We start from the raw sequence: 18,617 nt of genomic DNA on the forward strand, positions 1-18,617 counted from the left end.
ACTTGCCTAGCAAGTACAACATCCTGGATTTGATCCCTAGTATCAAAAAAGAAAAGACCAAAAAAATACAGTTTAAAAAAAAGACCCAGAGTTTCATACAGACTATCATCTTTTTAATGTTTTAAAAATTCTTTATTATTTTTATTTATTTTTTGCTTTGCAATACTGGGGATTGAACCAAAGACCTCATGTAGGCTAGGCTAGGTAAGCAATCTACTACCTGAGCCACACCCTTAGTATTTTTGGTTTTTTAAATGTGCTTTTGAGACACAGTCTTGCTACCTTTACCTAGGCTTACCCTGAGAATGCAATTCATTTTTATCCACCTGAGTTTTAATTTCTATATTTATAATATTTATAGTACCCACATGAAAATTCATTGTTGTTTAGCAATACTTGAGTTTTGAACAAGTGGTCTCAAACTCACTAGGCAGGTGAGCCATGACCCTAGCCTTGTTGGGGTGTTTATCGGGTGTGTGTGTTTGTTTGTTTGGGGGGTTGTTAGTGGTGGTGGTCATGGGCCTGAACTCTGGGCCTGGGCGCTGTCCCTCAGCTCTTCAGCTCAAGGTTAGTGCTCTACACTTGAGCCACAGCACCACTTCCGGCTTTTTCTACTTATGTGGTGCTGAAGAATCGAACCCAGGGCCTCATGCATGCAAGGCAAACACTCTATCACTGAGTCACCCTCCCAGCTCCTGGTTTTGTGTTTTGTGACAGTGTCTCATTACGTAGCCCAGGGCCTTAAAACAGCATTCTTTTCTGGTATTTTAGGGTCACCACACTGCTTTAATATTTTTCACCCTAAGAGTAGCTGAAACCTTGATTTTAAGCCACAAAGATAGAATTCACGATGAGAACAGTGGCAGAGCAAAACAGGTTAAAAGAAAAGCAGATGACACGTGAATATTTAGGAGAAAAGGAAGAGGCTCCCACAGAAATGAGAAGTTAAAACAAAAAATTAAAAAAAAAAACAAAAACAAAAAAGAGGGCATCAGTAACTTTAAGTTAAAGAGAGAAAAAGTAGGTCAGGCTTTGAAGAGAAGCAAAAAACCCAATCTACCACTAGTAAAGCCAAGCAGAAATAGAATGGAAAAATATAATTCACCATTAACTCCAAAATCTCATTTTACCAAAGTGTTTCAAACTTCCTATATAATACTTGCTTCTTATCAGAATTACTCATAAACAATAAATTGATGTCAGGTTCATCTCCTTTGCCTTTTTCATTTGCCTTCCAGAGGAAATGAAAGCAAGAAAAGGACCAAAATAGAGATGGACAGAGAAATAAGATCCTCAACAAAATACAAGGAACCAGTTGAAACAGTTGACTTAAAGAAGAGCCATTCATAGGCCGGGCGCTGGTGGCTCACGCCTGTAATCCTAGCTACTCAGGAGGCTGAGATCTGAGGATCGCGGTTCAAAGCCAGCCCAGGCAGGAAAGACCGTGAGACTCCTATCTCTAATAAAAACCACCAGAAAACCCGAAGTGGCGCTGTAGCTCAAGTGGTAGAGCGCTCGCCTTGAGCTGAAGAGCTGAGGGACAGCGCCCAGGCCCAGAGTTCAAGCCCCACGACCGACAAAAAAAAAAAAAAGAAGAGCCATTCAGGGCTGGGAAGGTGGCTCAGTGGTAGAGTGCTTGCTTTGCATGCATGAGGTCCTGGGGTCGATTCCTCAGCACCACATAAGCAGAAAAAGCAGGAAGTGGCGCTGTGGCTCAAGCGGTAGAACACTACTAGCCTTGAGCTGAAGAGCTGAGGGGACAGCACCCAGGCCCAGAGTTCAGGCCCCACAACCAACAACAACAAAAAGAGGCATTCATTCATCCAATGAATAATCAATGAGTGACCACTCACAACAGGAACTGTCAAAAATACTAATATATCCTGGGTACATAGCAGTAGCAAAAGACTAAAATTACTTGAAAAAACAACAGCAAAGTTGGGCACTGGTGGCTCATGCCTGTAATCCTAGCTGCTCAGGAAGCTAAGATCTGAGGATCACAGTTCAAAGCCAGTCCGGGCAGGAAAGTCCATGAGACTCTTTTCTCCAATAAAACCACCAGAAAACCCAAAGTGGCACTGTGGCTCAAGCGGTCAAGCCCTCGCCTTGAGCTGAAGAACACAGGGACAGCGCGCAGGCCCATAGTTCAAGCCCCACAACCGACCCAAAAAAAAAAAAAAACCGTCAAAAAACAACAACAACAACAACAACAAAAATTTACTGATAAAATCAAAACAATCAAAAGAAGCTCTAGCAGAAGATTCCCAGAGCCCAAAGTCACCCAGTTACTAAAATGTGGCCTAATTGCAGAAAATAACTCCAAAGAAGGATTTCTTTACACACTGTAGGTAGTCCTATGGTAACATCATGAAGCACTAAAATGTTTACATCATGAAACTGTTATAAGCTCTAAACAATAAGGATTAAAAGAGAATTACCCAGGGTGCTAGTGGCTCATACCTGTAATCCTAGCTACTCTGGAGGCTAAGATCCCCAGTTCAAAGCTAGCCCAGGCAGGAAAGTCTGAGACTCTTATTTCCAATTAATCACCAAAAAAAGCCAGAAGTGGAGCTGTGGCTCAAGTTGTACAGCACCAGCCTTGAGCACAAAAACTCAGATACAGTGCCTGAGTTTAAGCTCAAGGACAGAGAGAATTTCCTAACTAGATACACCTCTACCCTTTCAAATGCAGAAACTGTCATTTTTATAAATATGACTATTCTTTTTTCTTTGGGGGGTGGGGTCCGGTCGTGGGGCCTGAACTCTGGGCCTGGGCGCTGTCCATCAGTTCTTCAGCTTAAGGTTAGCACTCTACCACTTGAGCCACAGCACCACTTCCAGCTTTTTTCTTTTTGCTTATGTGGTGCTGAGGAATTGAACCTGGGCCTCATGCATGCAAGGCAAGCACTCTACCACTGAGCTACCTTCCCAGCCCTGCTTTTCTGCATTCTCATCTGTTATTTTTCTTCAAAAGAATAGTCATTTTATTATTTTTTTTTGCCAGTCCTGGGGCTTAAACTCAAGGCCTGGGCACTGTCCCTGAGCTTCTTTGGTTCAAGGTTAGCGCTGAATGCAGGGTCTGGACTTGTTTAGCTTGTTGCTTGCTTGGCTGGTACTCTACCATTTGGGCTATGACTTCAGCTTGGTCTTTAAAAATTTTTTTTTTTTTATTGTTTAACTTGGTCTTTTCCTAATTATTTTGGAAATGGAGTCTCCAGACTGGCTTTGAACCATGATCATTTGAATCTAAGCCTCCTGAGTAGCTAAGATTAATGAGCTACTGGTGCCTGGCTGTCAAGTGGTTTTAACTGACCAAACTTGGCCACAGATTTCAAAACTTTTTCCCAGTACTGAATGCAGCATACTTTTTGTGTTGTTTTTTTTTTTGATAGCTTGAGACAGTGTCTAATTACATAGCCTAAACTGGCCTGGAGATAAAATTTCTCCAGTTTAGGCCTCTTAGTATAATCTTTTTTTTTTTTTGGTCCGGTTGTGGGGCCTGAACTCTGGGCCTGGGCGCCTGACCCTCAGCTCTTCAGCTCAAGGCTAGCGCTCTACCACTTGAGCCATAGTGCCACTTCCGGCTTTTTTTTCTTTTTACTTATGTGGTGCTGAGGAATCGAACCCAGGGCCTCAGGCATGCAAGGCAAGCGCTCTACCACTGAGCCACCTTCCTAGCCCACTTAGTATAATCTTTAGTAAGGAAAAATCAATTATTTTTCTTTCATTGATGGTTCTTTTGAAGTCAACTGTTAAAAATCTATTGCCCAGATCCAAGTGTATTAAGATTTACTCCTATGTTTTTTCCTAAGATAATTAAAAAATATTATATTACATGTATATTATATATATGTATATATAATATTTTTAGGTCATTGGTCTGTTTTCAAATTTTGTACATGGAGTGATATATATGGGGGTCTAATAATCTTTTGCATGTGGTTATCCATAGACACCATACCATGTGCCCTAATTTTCAGGATCTCTTATTTTTTTATTTTTTATTTTTTTGCCTTAGGGCAGCTTCCTACTATGACCTTTCTACTTGTGTCTCCCACATAGCTGAGATGATTAGCAGTTACTGTAAAGCAAAGGCCAGCACTCCGCTTGAGCCAACATACCACTTCCGGTTTTCGAATGGTTTACTGGAGATAAGAGTCTCACAGACTTTCCTGTCCTGGCTGGCTTTGAACCGCGATCCTCAGATCTCAGCCTCCTGAGTAGATAGGATTACAGGTGTGAGCCACCAGCACTCAGCTCATGTTTTTCTTTGCCAGTCCTGGTGCTGGTTTCTGGTCCTGTACTGTTCCTGAGCTGCTTTTGCTCAAGGCTAGCATTCTACCACTTGAGCCACATCGCCATTTCTGGCTTTTTCTGTGGATGTGGTACTGAGGAATTGAACCTAGGGCTTCTTGCATGTTAGTCAAGCACTCTACCACTAAGCCACATTCCCAGCCTTCATGTGTTTATTTTTTTTATTTTGTAAAGAACGGTTACAGTTACATGAGTAAGGTAATGAGTACATTTCCTATTGAGCTTTGTTACCTTCTCCTTTGTTTTAAAAACCATGGTTAGATGCCAGGAAGTAGGTTGTAATACCTTAACCATAACCATATGCATGTTGTCAGGCCCCAGGACCTCTACATTCCTTGTCGAAGGGAAAGCTAATCTTCTCTCCTTTCATACAATACCATGTTGCTTTTTTCTGTGACTTTTTAACCTATGTTGAGTATAGTTAAAACTTTTTAAATGCCTTTCTTTACTAATTCTGTTTCTCATTTGTTTATTTTGGTGCTTAGATTGAATTCAATGCTTTTGTGCATTCTTTTTTTTTTTCCTGTCATGGGACTTGAACTCTAGGCCTGGGCACTGTCCCTCAGCTCTTCAGCTCAAGGCAAGTGCTCTACTACTTGCGCCACAGTACCACTTCCAGTTTTCTGGTAGTTGATTGGACATAAGTCTCAATAGACTTTTCCTACCCAGGCTGGCTTTGAACTATGATCCTCACATCTCAGCCTCCTGAGTAGCTAGGATTACAGGTGTGAGCCCCCAGCACCCTGCTGCTTAATACATTCTAATTACACTTAACCAATGAGCTATAGTCCCAACCCTCTTAGTCATTTATTTATCGTTTTACTGTGAAATAGGTATAGATCTATAGGAAGTTGGCAAAAAAATAACTGCAATATCCTATGAACCTTTCATCCAGTTTGTCCCAATGAAAACATTACACAACTGCGGTATAGTATTAAAACTGGGAAATTGACATTGGTAAAAATCTACAGTTTATTCAGATTTGATCCATTTTTTTATCTGTACTTCATATGTGTGCACATGCACATGTGTGTTTGTGTGTAGTTATATAAGATTTCATCCTTAGTAAATTTTGTATTCACCATTAAGATATAGATATTCCATCTGTCAGGATCTTTCATGTTGACCTTTAATAACTACACCTAATTCTTCTACCTTATCACCCCAAACTATATCCCAGTACCTGGAAAATCCTTAATGTCTTCACATACTATTGTTATTTTAAGAACTTTACATAAATGGAATAAAAAATATGTGTTTGATTCTCAGTAACACACACACACACACACACACACACACACACACACACACACACACACACACACACACACACACACACACACACACACACACACACACACACACACACACACACACACAACTTTTCATTCATACTTATGGCCAAGCTACTAGCATCTCTCACTACTAACATCAACACAATAGGCTTTATTTTTAATTCAGCTGAACTTGAACTCAATTTCTTTTTTTGGGGGGGGGAAGAGGGGTGCTAGGTATTAAACCAAGGGAGGGTCTCTTACTTGCAAGGCAAGTGTTACCATAAACTGAATCTTGTTATAGTTCCTAAATCTCAATTTCTTCATCTACTAAATGAACAGGGTAATACCAAAAACACATGCAATTGTGTGAAGATTATATGATAATGTAGATAGAGCACTTAATTTGTTGCTTGGCACACAAAAAGTGCTCTATAATGTAACCTATCATTACCTGAATAAATGCTCAGCCTCCATGAGTCCAGGGCTGGAATGGCATCACATATATGAAACAACTTTAACCTCAAAAAAAAAAAAAAAAGTTAAAAGTCATTTAAAATCTGAGTATGCTGAAACCCTCTCAGAAAATAAAGAAATCTCATTCAAACTCCATAGAAGCCCCTTTCAATGCTTGGTTTTGGGGTTTCTTTTATTTTTTTGTATACCCCTGCCTTGTCTCCAACCCTCTGTATAGCTGTTACTACTTTCAATGCACAATTTAAAAGCTCTGCTCATTTGGTTCTTTATCCCATAAATCCTCTCTTACAGAAATCAGATCTTGGGCTGGGAAGGGCTCAGTGGTAGAGTGCTTGCCTTGCATGCATGAGGCCCTGGGTTCAATTCTTCAGCACCACATAAGCAGAAAAAGCCGGAAGTGGCGCTGTGGCTCAAGTGGTAGAGAGCTAACCTTGAGCTGAAGAGCTGAGGAACAGTGCCCAGGCCCAGAGTTCAGGCCCACAACCAACCAAAAAAAAAAAAAAGAAAGCAGATCTTGGTCTGCTTTCCAATATAAATCAACCATAGTTCTGAAATTCTTCATCTGCTTTTTTCCCACTGTCCTTTTAAACAAGTCTCAAACTGAACAAGCCAATTTAGACTCTGAGAAGCAGAAGAGAAGCCAGAGACCGAACACCACATAGTTTAGTATCTCCTTATCCCAAATGCAGGATTCACTGTTCTATTCTGAAGGTGAGGATCCTCAACACACCATTTTGTTTCATAACTATTCAACAAATATCACAACACTAAAGTCTGTCCTCTCAATATCTTTTTTTTTTTTTTTTTTTTTTTTTTTTTTTTTTTGTCGTGGGGCCTGAACTCTGGGCCTGGGCGCTGTCCCTCAGTTCTTTAGCTCAAAGCTAGCACTCTACCATCTGAGCCACACAGCCACTTCCAGCTTTTTCTGCTTATGTGGTGCTAAGAAATGGAACCCAAGGCTTCTTGCATGCAAGGCAAGCACTCTACCACTGAGCCACCTTCCCAGCCTTGCCCTCTCAATATCTTAAAGATTTCCATGAAAATGCTCTTCTAGATTCTTTATCATCCCTGAACATCAGGGTTTTGAACATCAGGATATAACTGGTTATGGTTGGGCATGGCCAGAGGACATAGCCCTTCTTTTCACCCTCAACCTTTGTTCTAAAACACTAAAACTTCTTCCCATGAAATGCCTTGTTCTTCTAATAACAACAGATGCTGGAGGGGATGTGGCCAGAAGGGAACCCTACTGCATTACTGGTGGTAGTGTAAACTTGTTCAACCACTGTGGAAAGCTATATGGAGGTTCCTCAAAAGACTCCACATAGAGCTCCCCTATGACCCAGCAATCCCACTTTTGGACATTTACCCGAATGATCACAAACAAGACCATACTAAAGCTACCAGCACAACTATGTTTATAGCAGCATTATTTACCATAGCTAAGATATGGAACCAACACAGATGCCCCTCAGTAGATGAATGGATCAAGAAAATGTGATACACACACACACACACACACACACACACACACACACACACACACACACACACACACACACACACACACACACACACACACACACACACACACACACACACACACACACACACACACACACACACACACACACACACACTGGAATTCTATGGCTCCATCAGAATGACATCGCCTCATGTTAGAAAATGGAAAGACTTGGAAAAAATAATATTAAGAGAAGTAAGCCAGGCCCAAAGAAACATAGGTCCCATGGTTACCCTTATTTGCAATAACCAGTATATGTCTGGGACAAGCAGAAAAGGTCAGGTAAGATGATGTTAATCGAAATGAACCCCAAGATAGGGACACAAGTGGTTTTTTTCTTTCTTGTTATTGTTTCTAACGTATTTATACGGTACCATGTGATTTCTTTGTTGCTTTGTATGTCCCTCCCTAACAGTATAACCCCTGTCTTCACCGTATTTGAAGTTGGTATAATTTGGGGAGGGGAAGAGAAAAAACAAATTGTTTAAATAGGGATACAGGTTGACCCATTGCAACAATAAGATTACAAGACGCTATGTCGAAAAACAAACTTCACAATTTAGGTGGGGAGGGGAGTGTAGTTGAGGAGGTGGGAGGGAAGGGATGGTAGGGAAAAAAACAAAGGAGGAGGCAACAATACTTGATAAGAAATGTGCTCATTACCTCGTTCATGTAACTGTAACCCCTCTGTACAGTATTTTTACAATAAAAAATTTATTAAAAAAAAGAAATGGGGCTGGAAAGGTGGCTCAGTGGTAGAGCACTTGCCTTGCATGCTCGAGGCCGTGGGTTCGATTCCTCAGCACCACATAAGAAAAAAGCTGGAAGTGGCACTGTGGCTCAAGTGGTAGAGTGCTAGCCTTGAGCTGAAGAGCTGAGGGACAGCGCCCAGGCCCAGAGTTCAGGCCCCACGACCAGACCCCCCCCCAAAAAAAAAAGAAATGCCTGGGGCTGGGAAGTTGGCTCAGTGGTAGAGCGCTTGCCTTGCATGCCAGAGGCCCTGGGTTCGATTCCTCAGCACCACATAAGCAAAAAGAAAAAAGCCGGAAGTGGTGCTATGGCTCAAGTGGTAGAGCGCTAGCCTTGAGCTGAAGAGCTGAGGGACAGCGTCCAGGCCCAGAGTTCAGGCCCCACGACCGGACCCAAAAAAAAAAAAAAAAGAAATGCCTTGTTCTCTCCCATGAAAAGAAATTATTAGATAGATGCCTTTCCCCACTAGCCCTCAAGCCATGCCCAGATACTGATTTTTAAGTGGGCCCAGTGGGTTCACACTGTGATCCTTGACACAATCAAGAGGTGGCTCTCTGATTATGATTCAGCCAAAAACAGCATAATTCAAAATGTCCAACAGTCTTCATTGCTGAAAGATTTACTTCCCCAACTATAAGATTTTATAATTAAAAGTAGAATACCTTGGGGCAGGGAATGTGGCTTAGTGTTAGAGTGCTTGCTTAGCATGCACGAAGCCCTATATTCGAGTCCTCCTTATACATACACAGAAAAAGACAGAAGTGGCATTGTGTGGATCAAATGGTAGAATGCTAGCCTTGAGAAAAAGAGGCTCAGGGACAGTGACTCGGCCCTGAGTTCAAGCCCCAGGACTGGCAAAAAAAAAAAGAAGTAGAATAGCTTTTGAAAAAAAGCTCAAATTCCTTTCTGCTCTCCAACTTCCATAGCCCCCAAATAACTTGAAGAATTTTTTTTTTTTGGGTCCGGTCATGGGGCCTGAACTCTGGGCCTGAGTGCTGTCCCTCAGCTCTTCAGCTCAAGGCTAGCGCTTTACCACTTGAGCCACAGCGCCACTTCTAGCTTTTTTTCTTTTTGCTTATGTGGTGCTAAGGAATCGAACCCAGGGCCTCAGGCATGCAAGGCAAGCTCTCTGCCACTGAGCCACCTTCCCAGCCCAACTTGAAGATTTTTAATAAGATACATTAGCCAAGACTTTTCCATACTTACAACTCTACAGTTCTTCCAGAAATGCATGAGTGAGCTTTCAAAGTTTAAGTCAGATGGGAGCCGGTAGCTTACTCCTTTAATCCTAGCTACTCAGGAGGCTGAGATGTGAGGATCCTGGTTCAAAGCCAGCCCCAAAGCCAGCCCGGGCAGGAAAATCCATGAGACTCTTATCTCCAATAAACCACTAGAAAACCAGAAGTGGCTCTGTGGCTCAAGCAATAGAACACTGCCTTGAGCTGAAGAATGCAGGGACAGCGCCCAAGCCCAGAGTTCAAACCCCAAGACAGACCAAAAAAGCAGGGAGTGATGGTGCACACCTGTCATCCCAGCTACATAGGAAGTATAAACAGAAGGTTCATGATCCAGTATGGCCAGGGAATAAATGAGACCTTATTAAAAAAAAAAAAAAAGCAAAAAGGACTGGAGTATGGCTCTGGGAGGGTGCCTACTGAGTTCAAACCCAGTGCTACAAAAAGAAAAAGAAAAAAAGAACAATTCATTTGTAACGCAATAAGGTCTTCTCTGAACATCCATTCTGAGGTACCTCCCCTTCCCCAGTTCTGTCCTATTACATCACCACATTCTCCTCACAGCATTTACCATAATCTGTAATTACATACTTGAAAACTGCCTGTGATCACAAAGAAAAATGTAAGCTCTCTGACAGCAGAAATCTGTGTATTACATATATAACAAAAGGCTAAATAGTAAGTGATGAGGTGCTGGGAAGGTGGCTCAGTGGTAGAGCGCTTGCCTTGCATGCATAAGGCCCTGGGTTCGATTCCCCAGCACCACATAAGCAGAAAAAGCCAGAAGTGGGGCTGAGGCTCAAGTGGTAGAGCACTGGTCTACAGCTGAAGAGCTGGGGGACTGTGCCCAGGCCAAGAGTTCATGCTCCACAACCGACAGAAAAAAAAAAAAAATAGCAAGTGATGATATAGTTTCCTATTTGTCTAATTAATTTACAAAGGTAAGACTTCTTCTGAGGTAAGCAGGTCTTTGAAGTTTGTAAATCTTATTTGTGTAGCCAATAAGCTGGCCAAGTTGAGCCAGGCTCTGGTGGCTCACTGAAGCCAGCCCAGGCAGTTAAGTCTGTGAGACTCTTATCTCCAATTAACCACAAAAAGCTGGAAGTGAAGCTGTAGCTCAAGTAGTAGAATGCTAGCCTTGAGAACAAAAGCTCAAGGACTGCCCAAACCCAGAGTTCAATCTCCAGGCCAAAAAAAAACAAAACAAGATGGCCAACTTGTCAACCCTGTATTCTCCATTTTAACCACCTGCCTTGTATTCTCAGGAATCTCCTTTTCTCTGAAGATAAAATTTATCCTCAGGGAAAACAGAATGGCAATCATATCTGACAGCTATCTATTGCTCTATAGGGTCCAGATTTAATAATCTCAGGCTTCAGTAACTGTCAAAGATCTAGCTATCATCACAGCACTGAAGAATGGGCTAAATTGACCCCCATGCTACAAACAACTGTGAGATGTTGCTAAGAGTTCTGGTCTTTCTCAAAATGCTTTGAAAATAACCTTATAGGAGTAGGAAGTTCAACTATCTGACTAGTGGAGTATTCTATAAAGTTTTAATAATGACTCTGTCACAGTAAAACAGCTACTTAGTAGATCTATAGACCTGTAATTAGCCTTAGTTAGTAGCCAACCTCCATTCGTCAATAAAATGTCTATTCCTAACAAATTATCTGTGATTGCAGCAATATATAAATCAGAAACTACTACTGTTAAAAAACATGTATGTCTCAGAACCAAGTCAATTAATTAAGCTTACTTGGAGAAGCTCTAGGTGACTAGCCTCTTGTTAATTTAAGTCAAGTTTTAAAGATTCTAACAACTCTTAACATTTAGGCACACCAAAATAACTATAATCTGAAAAACTTGTCACTTTCAATGGTGCACCTATTGTGAAAGTGACCCTCCCCCTCCAAAATAAATAGTTTTAAAAGTCAGCTGAATCCTGAACAGTAACTCTTACTTTCCTTAAAGTAAGGCTATGACAGCTACCTTAATGAGAGGCCCAAAAAGCTCAAGACAAAGGGCTCCTGGTGCTGACATTGTCACCTCTCCTAAGATTTCTGCTGATTCATCCAGATAGGCTGACAGGCCCCTGACAACTCAGCCTTGCCCAAGATTCTTGTTTATCTCACATATAAATACATATAAAAACTGTCTGTTCAAGGCAACTAAAATCTAGACACCTCTTCTAAAAAATCTTCCCTTCCTTGCATCTGGCCAAAATGAAAAAAATATTTTAGGCTCACAGTTCTGAATGACTAGTAAATCACAGAAAGTCTGGAAACAGACCAGAGGGTTAACTCCCAGTAATTACCAATTTAAAAAAAAAAAAAATATCAAACTAACCTCCTGGGGAAGAAACTAATCTTTTCAGCACTAACAGATGTGTAGTGTTACTACAGTAAGATGGACAACACTAGCAAAGTCAGGAAATGAAAATATCAGTGCCTGGCCATACTAAGTAATCATAGACAACATCTTTAATCAAGTAAATTTTGTTCTAACATTAACTTCAAAAAGAAAATTAAGTTGCTGGGCACTAATGACTCCTGCCTTTAATTCTAGCTACCCAGGAGACTGAGACCTGGAAGATCACTGTTGGAAGTCAGTCCAGGCAGGGAAAAAATCTCTGAGACACTCTATCTCAAATTAACTAGCAAAAATATAGGCTGGAGGCATGGCTTAAGTGGTAGGGTGCCAGCCATGAGCAAGCAAGCCAAGAACCAAGAGCTTGAATCCTTGAAAGCAAGCCCAGGTCCCAGAAAAGAAAAGAAAAGGGAAAAGGGAAGAACAAGTCAATAATGTATTTCCTTTAAAAGGAATAAAAAAGGAAAAAGAAAAGAGTGGACCTGGTAGTGCACAGCTTATAACCCCAGCCCTGCAGAGGCTGAAACAAGACTCAAGTTGAACTTAACCAGATCCCATTACAAAGAAAGAAAGGTTCTTGAACTTAAGCAGATCCTATTTCAAAGACAGAAAGGAAAAAAGAACAAGGAAAAAATCATATCTACTTTAAATCTGGCCACAATTATTTGTGTTGGCTACAAATTTTTGGTAGCGATTTCCATCAACTAGAACTCACTGGGTGCTGGTGGCTCACACCTATAATCCTAGCTACAAGGAAGATGAGTAGTGATTCAAAGCCAGAATGCATAGGGAAGTCTTTCAGACTCTCATCTCCAAGAAACTACTAGAAAAGCCAGAAGGGGAGCTGTAATTCATATGCAATTCATAGAATGCTAGCCTTCAGCCAAAAGAAGCTTAGGGGGCTGAGAAGGTGGCTCAGTGGTACAGTGCTTTACCTGGCATGCAATGAGGCCCTGGATTCGATTCCTCAGCACCACATAAGCAGAAAAAGCCGGAAGTGGCGCTGTGGCTCCAGTGGTAGAGCACTAGCCTTGAGCTGAAGGGCTCAGGGACAGCACCCAGCCCAGAGTTCAGGCCCAGTACTGGCAAAAAAACAAAACAAAACAAAACAAAAAAAAAGCAGCAGCAGCTTAGGGACAGCATCCAGACGCGCGCACCTCTCCCTCCCTCCCTCCCTCCCTCCCTCCCTCCCTCCCTCCCTCCTTCTCTCTCTCCTCTCTCTCTCTCTCTCTCTCTCTCTCTCTCTCTCTCTCTCTGACTGGAGGGCTGGGAATGTGGCTTAGTGGTAGAAAGCTTGCCTAGCATGCATGAAGCCCTAGGTTTAATTCCACAGTACCACATAAGAAGAAAAAGGCCAGAAGTAGCTCTGGGGCTCAAGTGGAAGAACGCTAGAATGCTAGCCTTCAGCAAAAGCTCAGGGACAGTGCCCCAGCCTGAGTTCAAGCCCCAGGACTGGCAAAAATGACTGGAAGCATAGCTCAAGTGGTACACAGCCTTGAGCTCAAATGTCAAACTACATTTAAGAAGAAAAAAAAAGAGGCCAATACATACGTGAAAAACTGATTCAACATCAAGTCATCAGAAGATGAAAAGTTAAAATTACAAAACAGATTCAACTACACCAATAGACTACATAAAATTGAAGGACTAACAATATTAAATATCATCACAACCAGAATTCTCATACTTTGCTGGCTAGAGAATAAATTAATAACACTTTGGAAAACTGGAAATACTAAATCTAAACATACATTATACCCTTTGACCTAGCAACTCCACTCCTGGATTATCATCCATAGAAGTGAGTGTTTATGTCACACATGTAGAAGAATGTTCATAATTATTCAGTCAATGTTCATATAAATAATGTGTCATAATATTCATAATTCCAAACTATAAACCCCATAAAAATAATAGTACATTCAGACAGTGGAATATTACATCACAATGATCAAAAATAAACCATTGCTATACACAAATAACATTCATTAATCTCAAAAGATACATATGAATAACAACAACAACAACAAAAGAGTACACTTGTTTGTTTTGTTTTTATTTTGTCGGTTGTGGGGGCTGAATTCTGGCCTTGGGCACTGTCCCTAAGCTCTTCAGATCAAGGCTAGCGCTGACCACTTGAGCAACAGCGCCACTTCCGGCTATTTTCTGCTTATGTGGTGCTGAGGAATTGAACTCAGGGCCTCATGCATGCAAGGCAAGCACTCTACCACTGAGCCAACTTCCCAGCCCTACACTTGTTTTTGTTGATATAAAAAACAAGACAGCTAGCTCATGCCTGGAATCATGGCTACCCAAGAGACTGAGATCTGAAGAAAGTCTGTAAGACTTTTTTTTTTTTTCTGTCGGTCATGGGACTTGAACTCTGGGGCTGGGCACTGTCCCTCAGCTCTTCAGCTCAAGGCTAGCACTCTACCACTTGAGCCACAGTACCACTTCTGTTTTTTTCTGAGTAGTTTATTGGAAATGAGAGTCTCATGGATGTATAGATTCTGCCTGGGCTGGCTTTGAACCAAGATCTGCAGATCTCAGCTTCCTGAGTAGCTAGGATTACAGGCGTGAGCCACCAGCGCTGGTTAAGCCTTTTTTTTTTTTTTTTTTTTTTTTTTTTGGTCAGTCATGTGGCTTGAACACTGGGGCCTGGGCACTGTCCTTGAGCTCTTTTTACTCAAGGTTAGCACTCTACACTTTGAGCCACACTGCTACTTCTGGTTTCCTGGTGGCTAATTGGAGATAAGAGGTTCAGAGACTTTCCTGCCCAGCAGGCTTTGAACCACAATCCTTAGATTTCAGCCTCCAGAGCAGCTAGGATTATAGGATCATAAGCACTCAGCTTTCCATAAGACTCATCTTCAATTAAGCACCAGAAAGCCAGAATTGGAGCTGTGGTTCAAGTGATAAGAGAACTAGCCTGGAGCAAAAAAAGCTCAAGGACAGTGCTCAGGCCATGAGTTCAAGCCCCAGTACTAGCACCGCCCTCTCCCCCACCACTAAAAAAAAGTAATAATAACCTATGGTAATGGAAGTCAGAATAGTGATTACCCTTCCAGAGACAACTGCTTAAACAACATTATTTGAGGGGACAGCATATAATTGACTTGATGGTTATGGTTCCTGCCCAAGCAGCCTGCATACAGATGCTGCTAGACTCAAGTCTGCTTTACTCTAACCGATGTACTAGTCTATATAGCCTGATTTCTGTATCTACATGACCAAGTCAGTGGCTTACTTTAAGACCTCATCATTTTCTACTGGCCTCTCTATTATTAGATTCACTGCAAAAGAATCATTTTGAAAAAATAACAATATCAATTATATACATCTCCTACCAAACATATTGGTATCTCTTTTAAATCCTTCAATGATTCTCCACTGCCTATAGAGTAAATTCTACATTCAAGGGAATGCTTTTGTGATCTGGCCCCTAACTAATTTTTCTCTTATGTTACACCTTGATTTTCAGACATAACAAATTACTTGTAGTTGACCTAGAAAACTGTTTTTTCTCAGTTCAGTATCTCTGTATATATAATGCATCCTCTATCTAGAACATCAGTTCCCAAAGTGAGGCCTTAGAAGGCCTAAAAAGTCAAACTAGTTTCATAACAACAAGCTGTTATTTCTCAAAGTAACATTAAAATGTGACTTGCCCTTACTTACCATGTTGATGAGAGCAATGGTAGGTAAAACTGTTAATATGTTCACTTATATCAAGTCAGGAACATCAAAATATACTAGCAGTATTGGGGAAGAAACTCAGTGACAGAGAGCATTTGCTTATTAGCATGCTCAAAATGCTAGGTTCAAAGCCTAGTGGTACAAAAAGAGAGAAGAGAGAGAGAGAAAGAGAGAGAAGAAGATGCAGGTGTGGGGCCAGGTACTGGTAGTTCATGCCTGTAATCCTAACTACTCAGAAGGCTGAGGATTTCAGTTTGAAGCCAGTCAGGAAAGAAAAGTCCATAAGACTCTTATCTCTAATTAATCAGCAAAAAGTTGGAAGTTGAGCTGTGGCTCAAGCAGTACATCATCATCCTTGAGCAAAAAAGCTAAGTTTAAGCTCCAATATCAACATTTAAAAAAAAAGTGCATTGCCAGTGGCTCACGCCTGTAATCCCAGCCAGCTACTCAGGAGGCTGAGATCTGAGGACCGAGGTTCAAAACCAACCTGGGCAGGAAAGTCCATGAAACTCTTATCTCCAATAAACCACCGAAAACCGGAAGTGGTGCTGTATCTCAAGTGGTAGAGCATTCGCCCTGAGCTGAAGAGCTGAGGGACAGCGCTCAGGCCCAGAGTTCAAGCCCCACGACCAACCAAAAATAAATAAAAAAATTAAAATAAAAAAAAGTGTGTTACCCTCCTCCAATTATAAAAGAAATACATGTTTTTCACAAGTAGGTAAGAAAAAAGAAAATAAGAAATCATCCCATAATCCTTTTTTATAACACTTTGTCTTAGCAAATCCTTTGAGTGTATCTCATTTCTCCAAAGTCGTCTCTCTTATAAAACTGATCTGTACTGGTGATTCAGTTCAGTGGTAGAGAACTTGCCTAACACGCACAAGGTCCTATGTTTGAGTCTCAAGCTTAATGTAACAGTAAGTAACTAAAAACTATACTATGGAAACCTCAACAAAAGGAAAGAAATTGCACATAGGCTTAATTTAGCAAGAATATTAAGGAAATCAATTTTTTAGTTTATTCACATAGACCATTTGTATAATTCTAGGGTCACAATCAGACATTGCATTTTTATAAATTTTCCTTCTCAATTAATAATAAGTTCCTGACCCTTTTTTAATTGTTTAATTTTTTTTTTGCTATAGTAGCAAAAGATCCTACTTTTCCAATTACCAAATCAAGTATTAAACAAGCATTGACTACAGGTAAAATCTTAATACAATTTTAACTCACATTTAAATTAGTTATTTAAAGTAACCATTCCGGGATGGGAAGGTGGCTCAGTGGTAGAGTGCTTGCCTTGCATGCCTGAGGCCCTGGGTTCGATTCCTCAGCACCACATAAGCAAAAACCAAAAAAAAAAATCCGGAAGTGGTATTGTGGCTCAAGTGGTAGAGCCCTAGCCTTGAGCTGAAGAGCTGAGGGACAGCGCCCAGGCCCAGAGTTCAGGCCCCACGACCAGACCCAAATAAATAAATAAATAAATAAATAAAAAATAAAGTAACCATTCTTTACCTATCATTTCTTGTGTTGAGATTCTATACAACTATATCAACAGATCCTCACATTTCATATACAGCTAAATGTACACTGAATAAGTAAATTTCTCCTCAAAATGTCCTCTATAAGCCATGTGCCAGTGGCTCATGCCTGTAATCCTACTCAGGAAGCTGAGATCTGAGAATCACATTTCAAAGCCAGTCCGGTCAGGAAAGTCCACAAGACTCTTATCTCCAATTAACCACCAGAAAACCAGAAGTGGCACTGTGGCTCAAAAGGTAAAGCACTCACCTGGAGCTGAAGAGCTGAAGGACAGTGCTAAGGCCCAAAGTTCAAGCCCCACAAGGGGAGAGGGAGGGAGAAGGTCCTAGATAAACTCTAGTCTGAATTCACAAAACAATTCTATCTTCATAAAATCCATTCAAAAGCACCTTATGTAATGCTCACCTGAGCTCTAGCAGTTGTATTTCCTCATTCATCCAAGTATTAAGAACTGTATCCAGTATAATTTAAAGACTGTTGATAGCTTCTAGCAATTCACCTGCAAAGGAAAAATATTATCTCTTTCACTACCCTGAGCCCAAGTTGTAACATAGTAGTCAAAATTCTCAGAATAGTTTTGACTTTTTTTTTTAAAGAAATGTGTTATTGGGCTGGGAAGGTGGCTCAGTGGTAGAGCGCTTGCCTTGCATGCTCGAGGCCCTGGGTTCGATTCCTCAGCACCACATAAGCAAAAAGAAAAAAGCCGGAAGTGGCGCTGTGGCTCATAGTGGTAGAGCGCTAGCCTTGAGCTGAAGAGCTGAGGGACAGCGCCCAGGCCCAGAGTTCAGGCCCCACGACCGGACCCAAAAAAAAAAAAAAAAAAGAAATGTGTTATTTAATTTTCAATCTGGAAAAAAAATTCAGTTTTGAAAGTTTCTTTAGATGTTTTAATCTTTTTTGGGGGGGAGGGCGGGGAACCCTGGGGCTTGAACTCTGGGCCTAGGTGCTGTCTCTGAGCCTCTTTGTGCTCAAGGTTAGCGGTCTACCACTTGAGCCATAGCACCATTTCTGGCTTTTTCTGAGTAGTTTATTGGAGATAAGAGTCTCATGGATTCAAGCCCCACCACCGACGGGAGAAAAAAAAAAAAAAAGAGTCTCATGGACTTTTCTGCCCAGACTGGCTTTAAACCTTGATCCTCAGATCTTAGGTTCTTTTTTTTTGTTGTTCCTTTAAAAAAATTATTATCTTTAAGTAGTTGTACAAAGAAGTTCCCATTCTACAAAACAGTATATGAATACAAGCTGTCTGATAACATTATCACCCATCACTCCTAACCCATCCCTTCTTTCTTTTTTTAAAAATTGAGATTAGGGAAAAAAATTGAGATTAGGTGATTACATAAATTTCACAGTATTGTGGAATAGTGATACTTAGTTAAAATCACAAACACATTTTAACCTTCACAAGGCACTTTGTCATTATCATGGTCTATG

General features: G+C 41.1%; 1 protein-coding gene and 1 non-coding gene across 18 annotated transcripts in view; both read right to left on the reverse strand.

The window, feature by feature from the left end:
- Positions 1–18,617, reverse strand: part of R3hdm2 (R3H domain containing 2) — a 140,073-nt gene that overhangs the window by 98,277 nt on the left and 23,179 nt on the right. For 10 of the 17 annotated variants that reach the window (XM_069987160.1, XM_069987205.1, XM_069987186.1 and 7 more), the window contains exon 3: positions 6,043–6,110. The exons of 1 other annotated variant lie outside the window; for it this stretch is intronic. In XM_069987160.1, coding sequence (XP_069843261.1) covers positions 6,043–6,065 — 23 coding nt within the window. In that variant the 5' untranslated portion in view covers positions 6,066–6,110. Of the gene's footprint in view, positions 1–6,042; positions 6,111–12,880; positions 12,926–17,588; positions 17,683–18,617 lie in introns of those variants that run through there. 6 more of the 17 variants (XM_069987118.1, XM_069987110.1, XM_069987153.1 and 3 more) reach the window with 4 other exon arrangements.
- LOC138806418 (U6atac minor spliceosomal RNA) lies at positions 4,560–4,691 on the reverse strand. The gene has a single exon (XR_011365867.1). It is a non-coding gene; the product is annotated as a U6atac minor spliceosomal RNA (small nuclear RNA).

Source organism: Dipodomys merriami, unplaced genomic scaffold, assembly GCF_024711535.1.
Source record: "Dipodomys merriami isolate MVZ:Mamm:240054 unplaced genomic scaffold, mDipMer1.0.p SCAF_10, whole genome shotgun sequence".
NCBI lineage: Eukaryota > Metazoa > Chordata > Mammalia > Rodentia > Heteromyidae > Dipodomys > Dipodomys merriami.